The sequence below is a fragment of the Ursus americanus genome, chromosome X, assembly GCF_024610735.1.
Source record: "Ursus americanus isolate L20-20 chromosome X, mUrsAme1.1.p, whole genome shotgun sequence".
NCBI lineage: Eukaryota > Metazoa > Chordata > Mammalia > Carnivora > Ursidae > Ursus > Ursus americanus.
In genome coordinates this window covers 90,460,405-90,479,839 of record NC_142164.1, presented here as the reverse complement: position 1 = coordinate 90,479,839, position 19,435 = coordinate 90,460,405, and the positions used below count along the sequence as shown (strand labels likewise).

At 40.0% G+C, this 19,435-nt stretch overlaps 1 protein-coding gene across 1 annotated transcript in view; it reads left to right on the top strand.

Annotated features, from left to right (window-relative positions):
* Positions 1-3,681: 3,681 nt before the first annotated feature.
* OTC (ornithine transcarbamylase) overlaps positions 3,682-19,435 on the top strand; it is a 61,176-nt gene continuing 45,422 nt past the window's right edge. The window contains exons 1-3 of the mRNA XM_045775731.2: positions 3,682-3,908; positions 16,391-16,529; positions 17,985-18,066. Of these exons, the coding sequence (XP_045631687.1) occupies positions 3,832-3,908; positions 16,391-16,529; positions 17,985-18,066 (298 nt within the window). The 5' untranslated portion in view covers positions 3,682-3,831. The remainder of the gene's footprint in view (positions 3,909-16,390; positions 16,530-17,984; positions 18,067-19,435) is intronic.

Below are 19,435 nucleotides of genomic sequence, written 5' to 3'. Positions count from 1 at the left end.
CCATTTGGAATTTTAGACTCAAATGTCAAGTGACAGGATAAACTTGAAATCCTGGAGTCTCATTAACTTTATCATTTCCCTTCTGTCAATATCCTATCAATTGTTCTGATAGGTGGATCTAGTCGCTAAATCTCTCTTGCATCCATCCTGTTTTCTATTTCCACATCCCCAGTATGTGCTCATGTCCTTGTTATAGCACAATAACCTTTGTCTCTTTGCCTCAATTTTCTGTCCACGATACTTCTTACACAATGCTGTTGGATTGATATTTTCAAAATACAATGCAGATAATAACATATGTCCACCTGTCTGCCCCAGCTCTAAAACTTTAGCAATCTTCCTTTGACTACAGATTAATTTCTTAACCTCAAAATCCGGCTTTCAAGGCCCTCAACAATCTGGCTCCAATATTCCTTTCCAAACCTAGAGAGGATTCTCCTTTCTGGGTGGGAGTCACAGGCAGTGGTGTGCTCACAATGGCTTGCAAGAGCCAATCTTACACCTCTCTTCCCAACTCCATGTTCAGTGATGTCACTTTGGTAGCCTGAATCTGGCCATGGTGGGAGCATTTACACCACACAAATCAGTCAATGCCACAGATCAAAGCTTTTTTTCTTTTCTTTTCTTCTTCTTTTTTTGAGAGCTGGTTATTAAACATTTACTAGCACACTACCAGTTTCAAGGTAACCAGGGCTCGATCTGAGAGTGAGGGTTCCATATGGTGTGGGGAACAAGGATGTTAACACTGAAAGCCCAGGTACCAAATAAGAGATAAGAGGGTCTGCAGGAAGAGAACACAAAACAGCATTGAAAAATTGTTGAGAAGGTAGATCTGGGCAAATACTGGGTTCCTATAGAAGCAGATATTGAGAAAGGAATTTGAGGTCAAGTGATTTATTCGGAAGACGATCCTAGGAAGCACTGGTAGGGGAACAAGGGAAGGGAGACAAGGAAGGGATGGCAGCCAATACAGGGTACACCGATGAGTAGGTTACTCCTGTGGATAATCAATGCTCAGTCCCACCAGGGCCCTTTAGGGGATTGTGTAAAATATGCCTCACGGTTGCCACACAGGGGTGAGGGAGTGTCTTCAGGCAGACAGCTGTGGGTGCTCTCATTAAGAAGTGGCAGTTACAAGGGGGGAGACTGAATGCAAAGGGGATACAAACAGGACATGGGTTTATGTTTTTCATTATTTCCTGGGTGGTAGTGGGGCCTTATTTAAATGGTCAATGATGAGGTGGATTCATCACTGTGAAAGTTGTTGTTACCCCACACACCCTATTTAGTCCTTCCTCTGGGTCTACTCACAGATTCCTTCCTTTGCTGTAATATCCTTTGTAGCTTCCTCCAGTTTTGACAACTCCATAATTCTTCCCAAGTCATCAGAGATCATTGCCACCTCCTCCAGGAACCTCACCTAATCCCTACCCCAGCCCCCAATGATGGATGAATAGCAAGCCAAGCTGGAGGTCCCATGGTGCCTGATGCAAGGAAGCAGAGAACAAACCCCTCCCCCTTGGTTAGAATGCCTGGGGTCAGGGAACAGAGACAAATCTGTCCTCTGGAGTCATTCCAAATGGTTGACTCCATTTCCATATGGGAAAGTACGCATCACTCCTGTCTATCACTCAATCCCACAGAGCCCAGAGACCCAGCCTGCAGCAGCTGCACAGCTGTTGTTGGTGGAAGAGAAAAATGAGTGAATGGAGGGCTGGGTAAGCAAAAGGAACCAGGTAGGGAGCCAAACGAGGCAGTTGACGTGGAATCAGAGGAGTCACGGTGTTGGGTCGGTAAAAGCCTCTGGATGAATTCTGAGGACTAATGTCAAATCGTGTAAGGTGCTTTCCCACTTGTTACCCGGATATCTTGTCTTGTGAGATTCAATGAAGTTACCTCTAACCTCCTCCCACTTGTGGTGCAGCTTCTCTCTTCCAATCTCGCTAAGGGTTATGAGTAGTTTCGTTTTCTTAGTCCCCTCTGGGGGACTGAGCTCCTTCCTCCATAGAATTACAAGGGTTTCTCAGTTGCTTTGGCATCTCAGAAGTGCTGCCCCCTTTCTGAACCACAGCACGGCGGACACTTGATTTCTCCCCCAGCACTGCTAACACGAGTTGTTTGTGTAGGTAGCACACTTAACTAAGATACGGGCTCTACATTAGCATGCCGTTTGAACTCTTTTCTCTCAGTCTCGCTGCAACAATTTTCACTCTCTGAAACGTATCCAACAACTGGCTTCTTTTGCCTCTTCAAAAATGCTTTACAGTCTTTTCCCACAAAGCAGCCATCTCTTCTCCCACTTAGAACATTCACTCTATACCTTCTTACCTTTGTACCCTTGCAAACACTTGCCCCCACTTGGAATATTCTTTCCAGAACAGAAGATTTAGTAAAGGTTTGGACATTTCGGTCTTTCCCTCTCTGTTTCACATCATTCTTTGTAAGTAGAAGGGAATAGCATCAAGATTTATTTCCTTGCTGATATTAATTATGACATCACAACCATCCCTGCCCTTGCGGTGGCCATCATTGATTTTTTTTAATTTCATTTTTTTAGATTTTCTTTTTTTATTATTATGTTATGTTAGTCACTGTACAGTACATCATTAGCTTTTGATGTAATGTTCCATGATTCATTGTTTGCGTATAACATCCAGTGCTCCATGCAATACGCGCCCTCCATCATTGATTTTTAAATAACACCTTTTTTTTTTTTGCATTGCATAAACTTCTAGCAAGTGCTTACCTGGGTTTGCTAAAGTTGTATAAATTGATCAGAAGAGGCAGCCCCCCACCCCTTTCCTTCCTTCCCTGCCTCCCACCCTTCCCAGATTAGATACTTTCTCTTCATTATGATATGGCAGCGCTTTATCTGGACCTGTCCTATGGGTCTGTATTATGGATAATTATTTACAAACCTTATCACCCTTACTGAAGTGTGAACTCTGTGAGAGTAAGATCAGCTTCCTTCACTGAAATTCCAGCCTAGTCCAATATCTGACACAGGACAGATTTTGAAAATATCTGATGTATAACTGTGGATGAATGAATGAATGTGAAGTGTTGGATGACCCCTTAGTGACCTGGAGAGGCTACCGGGGAGGGGGAGCATATGGTACTCCGTCCCCACTTCTAATGATTGTGGGTTCCTGCTAGAATAGGCAACCTCTAGTTTACTGAAGATCTACTATATGCGAGGCACAATGGGAGCTACGGGACTGAGACCTTTTTACTAGACCACTATCCCCACTCCAGCTTCTTGCCACCAAAAAGTAGCTCTAGGGCACTTCTTTCTATTTGTTTTTGTGGGAAAGCTGAGACTTAGAGTTACAAAAGTAATATTACTGGAAATGCTCAGGGATGTCATGTCTATGTCTGGGTTCTGCACTGATGATTCACATTTTCTGAAAGGGTTATTTCTATGTATCTTCACAGCAGCCGGTACTGCAATGCCTTGCATATATTATACGCTCAATGAATACTTGTCAATTGATTTCATACAAGTATGTGACAGCGTAAATATATTATGAAAAATGAGGAGTCTGGGCACCAAAAGAATCTGGATTCATTCTAAACATACACACACACACACACACACACACACACACACACACACACAGTGGTGGAGCTTGGCTTAAAGTTCAGGTGTTCTGTACCCTGCCCTGCAGTATCTCTCACCAGGGGAATTTGATAAGGTAGTTGAAGGGTGATCTTACCTTTGCTCTCTCACTGCAACCGAAATCGTTCTTAGCTTTTAGGTGCACCTCATTGTCTACGTTGGTGAGGCGTTTTCAAGAGCATTAGAATCATCTTTTTCATTATCAAAAGAAGATGCTGTTTAACTTGAGGATCCTGTTGAACAATGCAGCTCTTAGATACGGTCACAGTCTCGTGGTTCGAAATTTTCGGTAAGTGATGGCCAGAGATTTGAGTCTGACTTGGAAACCATGGTGATGACTGAAGTTCTATTCTGCAGAGGAGTGCAGCCTGAAAAGGCCTCTTTCTTCAGGGTGTAGTGCCGGGTTCTGCCCTTATTTGAGACAGCGGTCTCTAATTCCAGCTGGGCTTCTATTTCTCAGTCATCTGTAATCAGATTTCATAGCAGGTTGGGGGGGCGCTAACTTGGGCAAGTAAAACAGACTAAGTATTCTTGACATCTTCCGTTTGTGTACATTTTAAACGGGCTACTGGCTGAAGAAAATTAGAACTAATTTACACAGGGCCTTCAGCTTGTATTTGGTTTGCTGGAAAATAATCTATCATTCTAGGGAGTGGGGATTAATCAGTTCTCTATAAAAAAAAAAACAGACCCCAAATAACAACTGGATAAATATTGACAAAGCTGCTGCAAAGGAGCCATAGGTATGATGAGGATAACGATCTTTTTTATTTTTTTTTATTTTTTTTTATTTTTTTTTATTTTTTTAAAGATTTTATTTATTTATTCGACAGAGATAGAGACAGCCAGCGAGAGAGGGAACACAAGCAGGGGGAGTGGGAGAGGAAGAAGCAGGCTCATAGCGGAGGAGCCTGATGTGGGGCTCGATCCCAGAATGCTGGGATCACGCCCTGAGCCGAAGGCAGACGCTTAACCGCTGTGCCACCCAGGCGCCCCAATAACGATCTTTTTTAAAGTAAAATCCACATTTGAAATCTATCCCGAAAATATTGGTAGCATGTGAAAGGAGGCTGTTTCCAATGAATTCATTATAAAAGCGACACCCTGCTTACAGCTAGTGAACGTGCAGTGGAAGGTGGCTTGGAGTGTCTGTGGGGAAGGGGATGGAGATAATAAGTTAACCAGGGAAGGAAGGCCGTAAAATGTGCACATCGTTGCCAGAAGGCTTCTGGTAATTGCATGTTAACAATCACATAGAATTTTCCCAGAGACTCTTTACAGCCAACCTCCAAACAACCTCACTGACTTCCTAAAGGGAGAAGCTTCTAGTCTGAAGTTTTATCCCACAGTTAGGAAGCAGACCTGTGACAGTGGCCCTTCTCTGGGGCCACCTGGCAGCTCTGGACTCTCTGGACTCTACCATGAGCACCATTTCTTTGGTGAAGAGAAGACTCTTGGAGGCCAGATGACATTGTAAATTACACTGTAAATTAAGCCTGTAGTATTAGACCTAGATGGGACTACAGAGCCACAGAATACTAGCCTTCTCTTATTTTACAGATAAGGTCAATGAAGCCCAGACAGATTATGGTGTTTACCAATTAGTACTAGAGGTAGACAACATAACCCAAGAATGTGGAGGAAAGCTCAGGTTTTGGAGTCTAAACTAGATTCAAGTCCTGGCACCACCACTTGCTGGCTATATTGACCTTGAGCAAGTCACTAAACTTCTCTGTAATGTTGCTTCACCTATAAAAAGGGAAAAAAGTAATATCTGCTGGGTTTACATCACAAGATGGTTCAACGATTCATTTAATAAATACTCATTGAGCACCTACTTTGTGCCACACTCTATGCATGGTGTTGGAGATACAGTGGCAAAGAAGGTAAAGAAGGTCTTTCATACCAGACACATGAAGTCACAGTCTAGTGATAATCAGTGAGATAATGTGTGTGAAAACTGTAAAGTGACAGACAAATGTTCATTATTTTATTATTCCATCCCACTGAGTTACATCAGATAAAACTATGATGAAATTTTATTCCATAGTTTTTAACAAAGAATCATCACTGAGCTGAAAATAATCAACTGAACGAGTAACCAAAGCTTGGAGCTTAAACTTATACTCTTCTTTGAAAATTACAGTGATGACTGATTTTTAAAATAATGATAACAAGTTCAATTTTTGCAAGCAAAGCCCCTTCCAAATATTTGGGCTTCTTTGGTATTTACTAATATTCTATTGTCTATACCCAATAGCCAGACTGTAATTCACAGAGTCTTGGTTAGCCATCTCTCAGAGTGAATGGGGGCTGAGGCAAAAGCACGGCTAAATCAGCCCAAATCTATACCTGCTATTTGAAAATATGAAAGCCTCGAATCACCCATGTCATTAGAAACTTAAGAGCATAAGCCTCTCGTGAAAATGGGATAATGTTGAAATGGTGTTATCTCATGTGGCATGGGTATTTTTTTTTCCAACTCTTTTAGTTAGCTATGCTACCTGCCAGTGAGATGAACTCAGAATTGCTGATCTCCACTAAGACCTCTGGCTTTTCATGACCTCTCAACAACAGAGAAAAGCTCCCTGTCAACTCTGCCTGTATTGTACTTTTACTTTGATTTTCAGCCTTCCACTGAGATTCGAGCTCTTTATTTCCCCCATCTCTCTTGGGAAAGGTGGAGAGACCACGCTACAGAACATACCGCGTGATCTTAACACTAGAGCCTAATAAGAAATGTGTGGTTAGGGTGTGGCAATGCCACGAAACAGGGACTGCACAGTTTTGAAGTGAGCAGCCGTATCACCATGGACAGGATAAAAATAACAGCTTAAGTGAGGCTGAAGCCATTCATGCAGGCTCCCGAATCAATCATTTTTAGTCAATTATCATTTCTTTTTTTCTCCAAAATCAATAGGATCAGACACCAAGACTGCCGAAAACACCCAATCCATAGGCTTTTCATCTCACAAACAAGGCTCTAGAGCCTGGCAGTGTTTGGATAATAGACAGTGTCCCATGATTTGTTGCCTATTAGGGAAACCACTTATAGCTTTTAAAGAAACCACTAAAAAAATCTCTTTTTCTATCAGAGAAGACCAATTTGTAATTGCAGTTCAATTTCATCTCACAAATAGAAATTTCTTCAGAGAATATTGAGCTAAGCCACCCAATTTTGTGGAGGTTATGGATTGGGGTGGAGGTGACTGGTTTTCAGGTATTTCATTCCAGACCTCTCTTAAGGGCTTACATAACTCATTATGCTCCCTTCGTCCCACACACATACTATCTCTACACGCATGGACACACAGATGAAGCAATTATAGGCCATCCATGATCTTGCCTAGAGGAGAGAAAACAGTCCTCTTTGATTATTCACATCTTCCGTCATAGCTGGAAATGGCCTTTTTAAAAACATATTTCATAACTTCAGCAAACTATACAAGGTCTGAGATCAGGCATGGAACCAGGTCATGATGTGTCCCTTGGCCAGCAGTAAAATTTGGGTCTATTTCTAGTTTGTTATTTTTAGTAATTTAGTGATTTAATTGAGAAGAAGTAGAGGCAGATACAGTTTCAGGGTTCCAGCCCTTTAATAGCATCTGCACAAAGCTAACCCTCTTCAATTTTCAGATGACAGGAAGTCACACCATTTTAGCTTGACAATCTCAGATTTCTTAGAAACCACCTAGTCACCCAGTTACAACAGTGACTTAAACCACCTATGAGCATGTGGCAACAGTGAGAAAGGTTGCAGGTCAATTTTTAGTAAGAGACTATTATTATTGTTGTTAATGAAGTAAAGAAATTTGGAATAATTAGTGCTTTTTTTCCCCCAAATCAGTAGGATGAGATTCAAGGGTTTTGTGAACATAAAGTCACTCTCCCTTGCGGGCATTGCAGTATGACTTCTTGAGATGGCAAGAAAGGGATGAAATTAAAGGCGGGTCACTGGGAATTCAGATGGCTCCAGTATTGCCCATGAGAAATCTTGCGTTTATAAACTTCGCGAGTATTGTGGAAGACAAAGACAAAATGGATCACTGATTTTGAGTTGATTTTCTTAATTTTTCAGATGAAGAATTGAGGCCAGTGATGGAAAATGATCTTCCCAAGGTTACAGTTGAACTAGAACTAGAATTGGAATAATTAAAACCACTGTCCTTTTTATTCTGCTGCTTTGATTACTTTGATCCTTTCAAACTGATCAAGATGGCCATTCTACCCTTGCACAATCTCCTTTTTAAAAATACAGCCAAAATATCTCAGTAAAGAAAATAAAAACACCAACAAAATATTCCTTAAAGGTTGCCCCAATCTGCAACGTTAAAGAAACACAAAAATATCAGCCATAAGGCCCACTGACTCCCTCTTATGCCTCCAGAAGATAAAGTCTTCATCACAAATTTTCCACAGGGATTAAAATACCATTTAACACTGAATTTTTTCCTATTCTGGCAAAGTCTGTTTCTGACTGATCACATTTTACTCGAATCAAGCACTTTCTCTTCCAACAAAATACAATTATACAAGGGAACACATCCAGATCTCCTCCCGTGCTCCAAATAATTTACCAGAGTTGGAAAACGCAGACTCTTGCAATGAAAGGTTTTATTCTGCCAATACAGAATATGCTTCCATTCTCTAGCTAGAAAGATATTTGGGTAAAGCTAACACAAAGGTCTACTATTACCTTGGCTTAACTTCTTAGCATTTGGTGATCTGAGGTTGAGAAATCTCTGTAATTATTTTTTCAAGGGATAAAATAAATGTAAGGAACTAGTCTTGTCTTTTTCAAAAGCTCTGGCTTTAACCAGACTGCAATGACAGTTTTGACAGAAAATCTGTACATGGTTCCCATTGTTTTCTCCAATATTGTATCCTCCCTATTGTGTGTTGGCTGAAGAATGATAATGTGGTTTAGGTCTGGTTTACCAAGGAGACACACTGAAGTATAAGGAAACCACGTATTTTATGGAAACACTAAAATAGTGATTCTGGCCCTGGTTCAGGTGCTCCAGAACCAGAGTAGGCTGCCTCCAACTGAGGCATAGGGTCTCTATAAGAACTTAGAAGCCATTTGTGCCAGTGCTTTGAGCTGGCTAATTTGAGTATGGATTTATCACCAGAAAGCAAGAAATGCTTGATACAGACCAGAAAAAAAGGGGGCCTGTGGCAGAGGCATTTCAACATGGTACAATTGTGGAACTTTTCTACTTTTCTCGAATTTTTAAATAGCTTAGGAAACAGGTGTGGCAGCTCAATTTCAGAGCCAAGGGGAGGTCTATGAGGAGACAGTAAACAGGATAGGAACTTAAACTTGAACCATTGTGTTTGCTTTCCTTCCACTGATAAATTTTCCTGGTTAGTTCTCGATATCTATGAAAAACAGCTATTTTTCCTATGCAAACATTTCCTGCCCCACCCCCTGAATAGAATCGAGAAAGGTGGTGACTACTGTAATGATTTTCCAATGGTGAACAGTACGACTCCCTTTCACTGGTTGAGATACAATTTTAAAAATTTCCAGGATCTACCTCTCTGCCCATTTTGTCCCCAAGAACACTGGGAACTTATTCTGTACAAGAGGGGCTCATGGACAGAGGGAACCAAAATATTGCTATAGTTTACTGTTACTGTACTTTGGATTTGGCTCTCATGGTGCTATGGGCAAAAGTTTGTCCCACCAGGTCCTCTCTTCAGTTTTTCAGGTTTTTGCACTTGACTCAGACTGCTGTGCCTGAGATCCCAGGTTATAACGCTCTTGTTTCTTTCTTTTTTTTTTTTTTAAGATTTTATTTATTTATTTGACAGAGATAGAGACAGCCAGCGAGAGAGGGAACACAAGCAGGGGGAGTGGGAGAGGAAGAAACAGGCTCATAGCAGAGGAGCCTGATGTGGGGCTCAATCCCATAACGCCGGGATCACGCCCTGAGCCGAAGGCAGACGCTTTAACCGCTATGCCACCCAGGCACCCCAACGCTCTTGTTTCATGTGCATATGTCCAACTGTTGTTCCCAAGAGTGTAAATACTCTACAAGAGTAGTTGAGCCCTGGGGAATTTCAGCTTTAGCAACACGCTAGGCCACAATCAGTTTTCCTCCATGACACTCAAACCTTGTGTTCAGCCTGGGCCACAGCCCATACTTGCTTTTCCCTCAACATTAATTGTCTTATGGGGGCTCTTGGTATCTTTCTTTTGTAATCAGAGTTTGATCAGTATATTGAAAATCCACCATGGCAATTTTCTTTAAATTCATTCTCAGAAATCTGCTGAATTCATTCTTATATAAATTGTTCTACTTCTGCCCAGAGACATAATATCATTCATTCATCCTTTTACCTAAGAAGTATTTATTGAATACCTACTATATCCCAGACATTGCAATAAGTACTGGGTACATATTAATAAATAAAATAGGCAGGATCCCTGCCATCATGGATCATATAGTTCAACGGGAAGGTAAAAAGTAAGTAATATAAACGGGCATGTAAATAAATATTTAAAAACTGTGGTAAGTATCATGAACAAATGAAGGCAAAACAGAAACGACTTGGGGCGCCTGGGTGGCTCAGTCATTAAGCGTCTGCCTTCGGCTCAGGGCGTGATCCTGGAGTCCTGGGATTGAGCCCCACATTAGGCTCCTCTGCTGGGAGCCTGCTTCTTCCTCTCACACTCCCCCTGCCTGTGTTCCCTCTCTCGCTGGCTGTCTCTCTGTCTGTCAAATAAAAATAAAATCTTTAAAAAAAAAATAGAAACTACTTAGTACAGTCAGGGAAGGAATCTCCCAGGAGGTGGTATTTAAGCCTAAGGATGAGAAGGAGCCAGCATTGAGAGCTGAGGGAATAGTGTTCTGGACAGAAAGAATGGTATGTGGAAGAGTCCTATGATGAGAAAGCATTTGGAGCACAGGCAGTCCTTCCTTTGCAAGGTCCCAATATGCAGGAATTTCAATTAGTGCAGTTGAGTCAAATAACAACCGTCTTTCAAGTATACAGTACAAGTTTCAGCTGCCATAGTATATTAATTGTGAGTAGTTGCATAAAGTAAAAACCTCATTGCTGGCGCTTTTGTACACAAATCACTATGTAAATAACAGCTGCACATCATGATCAGTGACCAATCGCATCAAGTTTTGGTGATTGCTCACTGTGCATCTGTTATTCAGTTTACATACAAACAGCAAAGACTATAGTTGCACTGCTTTTTTCCCAATGACAAACTGATGTGCCATTTTATAAAAATGAATAACGGAAAGGAGGAATTGTCTGACAGAGACCAAAGTGCAGCAGAGAAATAAAAAATAACACTGCCAGCTACATTTGAATCAAATGGGAATGCATTTATAGAAGAAATAGCTGATGGTGGGACTGTTGACCCTGCTACCGTTAGAGAGGCTCTAGCTATGTAGTCAGAGGAATTCAGTGAAGACAAACTTACCGACTTAAATGAGCAAAGTGGTTGTGACACAAAGTATAAGGATGTGTTCCAGAGGAAGTGACACCAGCAAAACATACATTCAAGGAATTATTAGAGATATTTTACATATTGAAAGTGCAAAGGATAAAATTTTGGAAGTTGACCCAAACTTAGAATGTATGGCAATTCACCAAAGCACAGACAAGATGCTTGCTCTGTAACGTACGCTATATAATAAGAAGACAGCATGATAGCTCAAACTACTCTTGACAGTTTTCACAAAAAATAAAACACTGTAATTCTCAATATTTCTAATGTTTTAAATTGTAGTGTAATAAGTGTATTTGTTTCACTATTTTTTTCATTTCCCTACACATTTATAACTGATAATATGAGAATGTTTAATGTTTTGACAAAAAATTAAGTCACAGAACAATTGTGATTTTTTTCCAACTTATTAAGGTTGCTCTGCATGGTTGCAGATTTAACGGTCATTTACAGTCCCACACTACCATACAAAGCCAGAACGACCTGTATTTAAAAAAAAAAAAAAGCTTATCTGCTAATACTTACTGGAGGCACAATCCCAGGGCAAGAGTGAAGGCTATATTATCAGTAACTGCTCTATGGAGATTGGAGTCACAAAGAGGTATTCTTCTGATTACTTGTTGTCTAAAAGAAATAATTTGAAATAAGGTTTCTGTTGCTATATAAATTTTAAAATGAAAGGTCTGGACAAAATGGGAAGATACAAGCAGGATGTTTGTATCTTCTTTTTATCTTTAAACTTGAATCTGTCAGTGGAGAAATAACAAGAGCAGCATCTCACAATGCAATCCCAACAGCACATTAACCCAACCCTAAACCCAACCCTAATCCCAACTTCTTGGAGTATAAGGAGAAACCCGAGAAAGATCCGGAGACCTTTTACTTCTAATCTGTCTCCTGCTTATAAGAGCTGGAAATTGGAGCTTTTTTGAAGTAGCTGAAGGTGGTGTTGGGTCTCTTTCACCATTATTTCTTTCATGGGAAGGGGGGAGAAAAATTAAGTTCCATGCATCCTTTCCTTTCTTTTTCAATTCTTTTTCTCTGAGATTCAACACCATCACCACTACCACCACAATGCCAAGATCCATGCTATTCTCTTCAGTGAAACTTGTAGTCCTGTGAGTGTTTAGAAGGAAGTAGATAGAACACAACCCTGCAAGGGCTGAGAGTGTGGGAGGGTATTGAATCCCTTAAGTGTTGCTCTGATGACTAAGCTTTTGTGGGCTCCAAAATTGCCAGGAGAATGAGCTTGAGCTCTCAGCAAAAAATAAGTCCTCAAAATTGGCATATGAGTGGTTTCTCCAATTGTTGATGGGAGTTCAACAACCATAGTGATGTTTCACAAATATTATATGTTGGTTAATTGAACATAATTTTAAAAAATTCTTAAATCCTGGGAAGCAGGGTTTTCCAGCAATGCTTTTTTCCCTTTTAAAAATAATATTGGAGGAAGTCTTAAGCCATGGAATATTAATGTCTTATTTGAGACACAGGGTCAAGAGAGTTTATCCCCTGTGATTTTATCTTACTTGGACCTCATTCCAGAAAAAGAATTATTTGCAAAGATGCCCTAAATATGAATTGGGAAAGTTTAAGCTTTATGCCTCCACTTCAGGTCAGACATATTAAACCTGTTTACAGATCCCCAGATCCAGCTGACTCTAAAAAATGCAAGAATATCAGTCTAAGGGTTTACCTCTCAACAATATCAGTACTTGTATATTCCAAGTGTTGCTTAATATTATCACTAATTAACATTATCAGAACCAAACACATAACCAAAATACATATGTAAAAATACATTTTCTGCCTAAAATCCATGTCTTTAAATTATCAAATTTCTGACTGGTATTATCCAAGTCTTGGACACAGTTCTGTAAGATTTTTACTAGGGTTCCAGTGGAAGGAAGAAAATGAAGGCCTATTCTTTTTTTTTTTTTTTTAAATGATTTTTTATTATATTATGTTAGTCACCATACAGTACATCCCCGGTTTCCGATGTAAGGCTCGATGATTCATTAGTTGTGTATAACACCCAGTGCACCATGCAATACGTGCCCTCCTTACTACCCATCACCGGTCTATCCCATTCCCCCACCCCCCTCCCCTCTGAAGTCCTCAGTTTGTTTCTCATAGTCCATAGTCTCTCATGTTTCATTCCCCTGAAGGCCTATTCTAGAAACTTGTTTAGCCAGCAAAATATTTTTGTATATTTACAAATTTATTTTTAAAATATTTGGTTCTTCTCAGTCTAAACTTTTACATTTTTTAAATGTCTTGCTCTGTACATAGTCTATTAGGGTAGTAACACATACATTATATAAATAAGTAAACATACATTGTAGATCCATGTCCAAAATTTATTAATGTTAGGGGTCTGTAATAAAAATAAGTTGTGGGCCACTGCTTTAAAGAAATTTCCATTTAGAGAGTAGATGAGCGACATATTTTTAAAAGTTGTAAGTGACGAATCACTGAAATCTATTTCTAAAACCAATATTGCCCTGTTTGCCAACTAAAATTTAAATAAAAATTTAAAAAATAATTAAAAAATAAAATAAAAGTTGAAGACTATGGTACATCTTTGAAACAAGTATGTTGACCAAAACTTTGATCCATGTATAAGCTGAAAACACTAATTTCTATTGGAATTGAATGTCATTAGTATCTTTTTTTTAAAAGATTTTTAATTTATTCATTTGGGAGGGAGAGAGGAGGCAAGAGTGCAAGCAGGGGGGAGGGGCAAAGGGAGAGGGAGAAGCAGACTCCCCACTGAGCAGGGTGCCTGACACAGGGCTTGATCCCAGGACCCCAAGATCATGACCTGAGCCGAAGGCAGACGCTTCATCGACCGAGCCACCCAGGCACCCCTGTCATTAGTATCTTATATTCAATCAATCAATCAATCAATCAACCATTAGCCAACTAACTCATAAACCCTTGGTCTTCATGCAAGTTCCTTTCCTTACTACCTAGAATCTCTGAAGGGCTTAACAGCACAAAAAGTTAACTGAAAAAAATCTACTCATCTATCAAAGACTAAGTGAACCACTCAACTTCGCCAGAAAGTTGGATGTTTATTGAAATATTCCTTTGTCTAAGTTATTTGACATCATGCAGTGGAAACAACAAATTGAGTGAATTGGTGATTTTCCTATCTATCCTCCTGTCATCATTGCAAGACATACATAAATCCCACCAAAGAATTTACTCTTCATCTCAAGTAGTCCAAGCTCTTTCGTTAGGCTGAAACTGAAGCATGATCATTTTGTGACAATTTTACTTCTAGTAAGATTAATGTTTAGTACCTGTGGTGAACCACAATTTGCCCTTTGTTATTCATAATTTCTAATTGTATACAATAGAATTATTGTTAAATAGAGATAACACTGGGAAAGTGAAAGAATAAACGTTTTCACTTTTGGATACTGATTACCCCAAATAATAATTATTGTCATCACAATGTAACCAAATGTTAAAATGGGACTCTTTCTATTTCAGTTTCTGCTCGGGCCCAATAGGTGTTACTCTTCCCTCATTCCAAAGTGAGATGCTGTGCCACTAAAACTGGAACTAAGGAGATATACAAGAATTAGTCTTGCAACCCACTGGTGACCCCTGCCAGCTTCTAAAATGGACTGCAGAAACCAAGAGATAGGTTGTAGATTAGAAGAGGATCTTTATTTTTTAAAAATATTTTATTTATTTATTTGACAGAGAGAGAGACAGCCAGCGAGAGAGGGAACACAAGCAGGAGGAGTGGGAGAGGGAGAAGCAGGCTCCCAGCAGAGAAGCCTGATGTGGGGCTCAATCCCATAACGCCAGGATCACACCCTGAGCTGAAGGCAGACGCTTAACGACTGAGCCACCCAGGCGTCCCTAGAAGAGGATCTTTAAAGTGTTGCCACTGTGTATAACAGGGAGAGGTACTCTCCCCTCACCTCAAGCCTAGGGAGCCTAGGCTCCCAGGGCATCGATATCTTTAATAGGAGAGCTTGAGGACACCATACACCAAATCCAGGCCTATACCTGGGACATCTAGAGTAAGGGGGAGAGGCCGCCTAGCTGTTTTGATGGCAGAACAAGAGGGAAGTCTATACTGGAATGAAACTGACTCTTGTCAGAGCAAAGAACATGAAGAGCTTCCCATGAGCCAACACAGACGGAGAAAGGGACCTAGCACGGTATTGTTTCACATGATGGCCAAGAGACCTCCTGTAGGATGGGGAGATCTCTGCAAAAGGAGTCTGGATGCATTCCCCTGGATGGCACGAGAAATGTAATTGTCCACCACCAAGGACTACTGTGAGAAATTCACAACGATCAAGAGTTCTCTGAAGGACCCGCAAAAGCACCCCAGAAGAGAAAGACACAGCCTCAAGCACCTATACCAAGGCTAGATTGCTTGAACAGAAACAGACTTTGCCTGACCCTTAACTCCTCACCTTCCCTAGGCTTTACTTGGAGGGACTAAAGGCAGGGAAATAGAGGAAGCAGCTCATGGTCCCTCTTCCCTCTAGAGGGGGCCAGCTTGAATTAGGCATGAGCTGGAAGAAAAAAAAAAGGTGTTAACTTGCAGTACATTTTTTAAAGTTAAAAAAATCATTATTATTATTACACATTGTTTTACTGAGACTCAGGGGGGAAGAAAGTAAGCACAGAGGATTGTTTAAATTTTATTTTCTGAAAGTTACTAGAAAAGCCACAAGGCCCATTGTATTTGACCAGGGACAAGTAAAGAACAAATTTCCAAGAATAGATTTGAAGGGCGGTAGGGGAAAAAGAATGAAAATGTTTTCTATTGTATGGACACTGTAAATTCTGTTTGTATAATCAATCATATAATCAATCAATAATAATAGCTAAAATTTATCAAATGCTTAGTATATGCCAGACACTGTCTGATTTCCAGGTATTAGATAATTTCATCCTCACTTATAAGATTATTATACTCATTTTCTAGGTCAGAGATAAATTTAGGTGCAGAGAGAGATTAGGTAACTTGCCTGAAGTTGCACAGTTAGTAAGTGGCAAAACCACTGATAATGGCTATTCCCAGCAAATAAGAGTTCAACTCAAATGTTTCTTTTCTCTCAACATCCAAAATACTGGACATCTAAAATGTAAACCAAAGCCATATCAATTTTAATGCATTAGCACTTTGCAGAGACACATGAGACTCCATGTGATTTGCTATGTTTTGTTTCAAGAATAAAACAACGAACCACCATAGGTCATGGAGTTTTTTTTTTCTTCTTACATATATATTTCTCCTTATTTTTCTTTTTTCTTTTTTGTAGATGTGGACAACCACTACAAAATAAAGTACAGCTGAAGGGTCGTGACCTCCTCACCCTAAAGGACTTCACAGGAGAAGATATTAAGTATATGTTATGGCTATCAGCAGATCTAAAATTTAGGATAAAACAGAAAGGAGAGGTATGTAGCATTTTCATCTTATTTTCTGATACTACCAGCCAGCCTTTTTAAAGACAGCTTTTCCAAAGAAAGAGGGGAAAGAAAATATATTAAAATTCCTAAACAGTAGGTAAGTAATGAAACCACACAGTCAAGGTAATTGATTATCACTGAGTGTACAGACATATAAAAAGCATAAAAATCAGTTATTCAATGACAAGTCATTGCACCTCTTTCATGTGGAATGTTGAAATTCATTATTAATTGGATCAGAACCTAAGGAATCATTTCTCTGGAAAGATTTTATTTTTATACTTTCATTCTTTTCTCTGTGTGTTTTCTATCAAGTTAAAAATAAGGACAATACTTTTTTTTTCTGGCAACAAATTTCAGTTGTGGATGACTATCAGCTATATGATCATTAGGATAATGTCCAGAAATTCACAACCATGTGACAGTATTAAAAATAATTTAGATTAGCAAAGAAACAATTAAGTGGTAACCAAGTAGGAGAAGAGATGGGATATGGTGCTTAGCTGTGAGCATTATTCTGCATTTTGAGCAATTTATGTTTGAAACACTTAATTAATGCAGCAGCTTCATTTAGGCTGCTTAATTGTGAAAGCATTTTCATGTTCCAAGCTGGTTCAAAAGCACTTTAAAGAGCTGGTTTCAGGTTGAGGAAGTTGGTTACACAACGTTGGTTTTCTTATCTAGTTCACTAGCTCTCCAACGTCAGAAAACAGGAGTGTCTCCAAATGCTATGAGTTGACATTCCCATATAAGACTTCTGAAATAAGGAGAAAAGGTCCCCCAAGACCCCAGGCCTAGTCTTCATACTTTGTGTGTAAGGAAAGTTAGCTGGCAGGAATCTATTTGTTCCAGAACTCATCCTATCAGGAAGTCTATCAAAGAGAAGAGGAAGGAGGAAAAGCCCCACCCCACACCCAAACTCTCCAGATTGTTTCCAAATGACTTCCAGAAACAAAGCCTTTGCACTCCCACAGGGATGCATGATGAAAGTGTCGCTGGGGCTTCTTTAGGAGTCTTAATGCCCCATGTTGTGACAGAGTAGCATTGCTTCTAGCTGAGAAAACACCTCTGAACCAAGCATCTTCTAGGTCATTGAACATTGATGCGAATTTCCATGGATTTAGGTAAAAAGATGGTTTCAGTCGGGAATATTAACATACTTTGGAACAAGTGTTCAGGTTGAACCCAGAGCAACTAATATTTTCTAATTACATGTCAATAAGCTGTAGGAGTTCCTGTTCCCTTCCTCCCTTTGTATAGAACATGAAAAAAAAACCCACTTTAAATTCACTTTTTAGGTAATATTTTGAATGCTTATTTGGAAGCAGTGATTAATTATTCCACATTTTACGATAATGTAAAGAATAACTTTTGAAACATAATCTCTGATATTGGATATAAAATATGTTTCACTTTAATTGTATTCTTGTCCTTAATTTTCAGTATTTGCCCTTATTACAAGGGAAGTCCTTAGGCATGATTTTTGAAAAAAGAAGTACTCGAACAAGACTGTCCACAGAAACAGGTGAGTCCGCAGACAAACTCCCACTTGTGCTGAAGAGGGGGCCAGAGGGTTAGGATCTGGGAGGAGTCGCCCAGTAGGGGAATTTGTCTGTCTTGTTAGCAAGCACAAAGGGAAAACACTGTCACTGGGAGTAGCAGTGCAAGCCTCTGAGCATTCTTTCCAATTCTCAAAGAAGCTGTAAGCAGAAAGATTAGCGTCATCTGTAGGAATTCCATGAAGAATTGATTACAAGTTCCAAAGAGCTTTTCACGTTCAGTACAAAATGTGAGTGGACACAAATTCTCAGCTCTCAAATTCATGTGGGCAAAAAATGTGTATTTTCCTAACAGGTAAAGAATTTTTTCTTGCTTGTTCCAGTTTTGCAGGATGGAGGAAACCAAATCTCCACAATGTTAGGCAATCCTCAGCCATTTCGGGGTTTATTTTGTCAATGTAAGCTCTCCTCTCCCTTTCCCCATAGCCATGGTTAAGCCCTGGAGAGTATGTGAAGAAGACGTCTAGGGCTATGGGGATCTGGGCATTGGTAATCAGGACATCATCAGATATCTACACTGGAGTCCACCGGGACTTCTACATCCCCATTGGACCTTGGCTGTCTCCCATTCACTGGAGTTTGCTTCCCTCGGATTACGAGACCTGAAATATTTCTTGGTTTGACTCTCTCAACCCCTTGGCAGCTCTCCATGTCATACTGGGTACAGAGATACTGCAAGGCTTTCTCTCTCCTTCCTTCTTCAGGCTGGGTGCCAGGGAGTTCTATAACATGTGTTGCTCTGTCTTAAAAGCAAGACAGAGGTGTTATCAGCTCTGGGGTTCCCCAAACTTACCTGAAATTTCCATCATGCTTCAGGACTTGGCCTAGGGGACAGACAGCAGGGTATGGTGTCAAAGGTCCATCCATTTCTATTTCTGTTGCTGCTTCTCTCTTGCTCCTCTTTTTCCACCCTCAGTTCCCAGTATTGGAGGCTAGGTGATAAAGCAGGAAGAAAAAACTGGCTCTGACTATCCAAGATTTCTTTCAAATCTACAGTTTGTGCCTGTAATCGTAAGCTATTGAGACTCAGAATTCCTTTTTTCTCAACTATTATCTCTGTTATGTTTTAAAAAGTCCATTTTGAAACTCAGAAGCCACATACCACCTCTTTCCTTTCTCTCTGCATTTCTGCTCTGTCAGATCTCCCTTGAATCAATAACATGACTGCCCAAATGGACAAATGGATAGGATCAAGGTGGAGGTACCATAAACAAAAACACATTGGTTGATTCTCCAAATATTTCATTCTGTCTACAAGCATCAGAGCTTTCTAGGGTTAATTAATTAATTAATTAATTTTAGAGAGGGAGAGAGAGAGAGAGGAGGGGCAGAGAG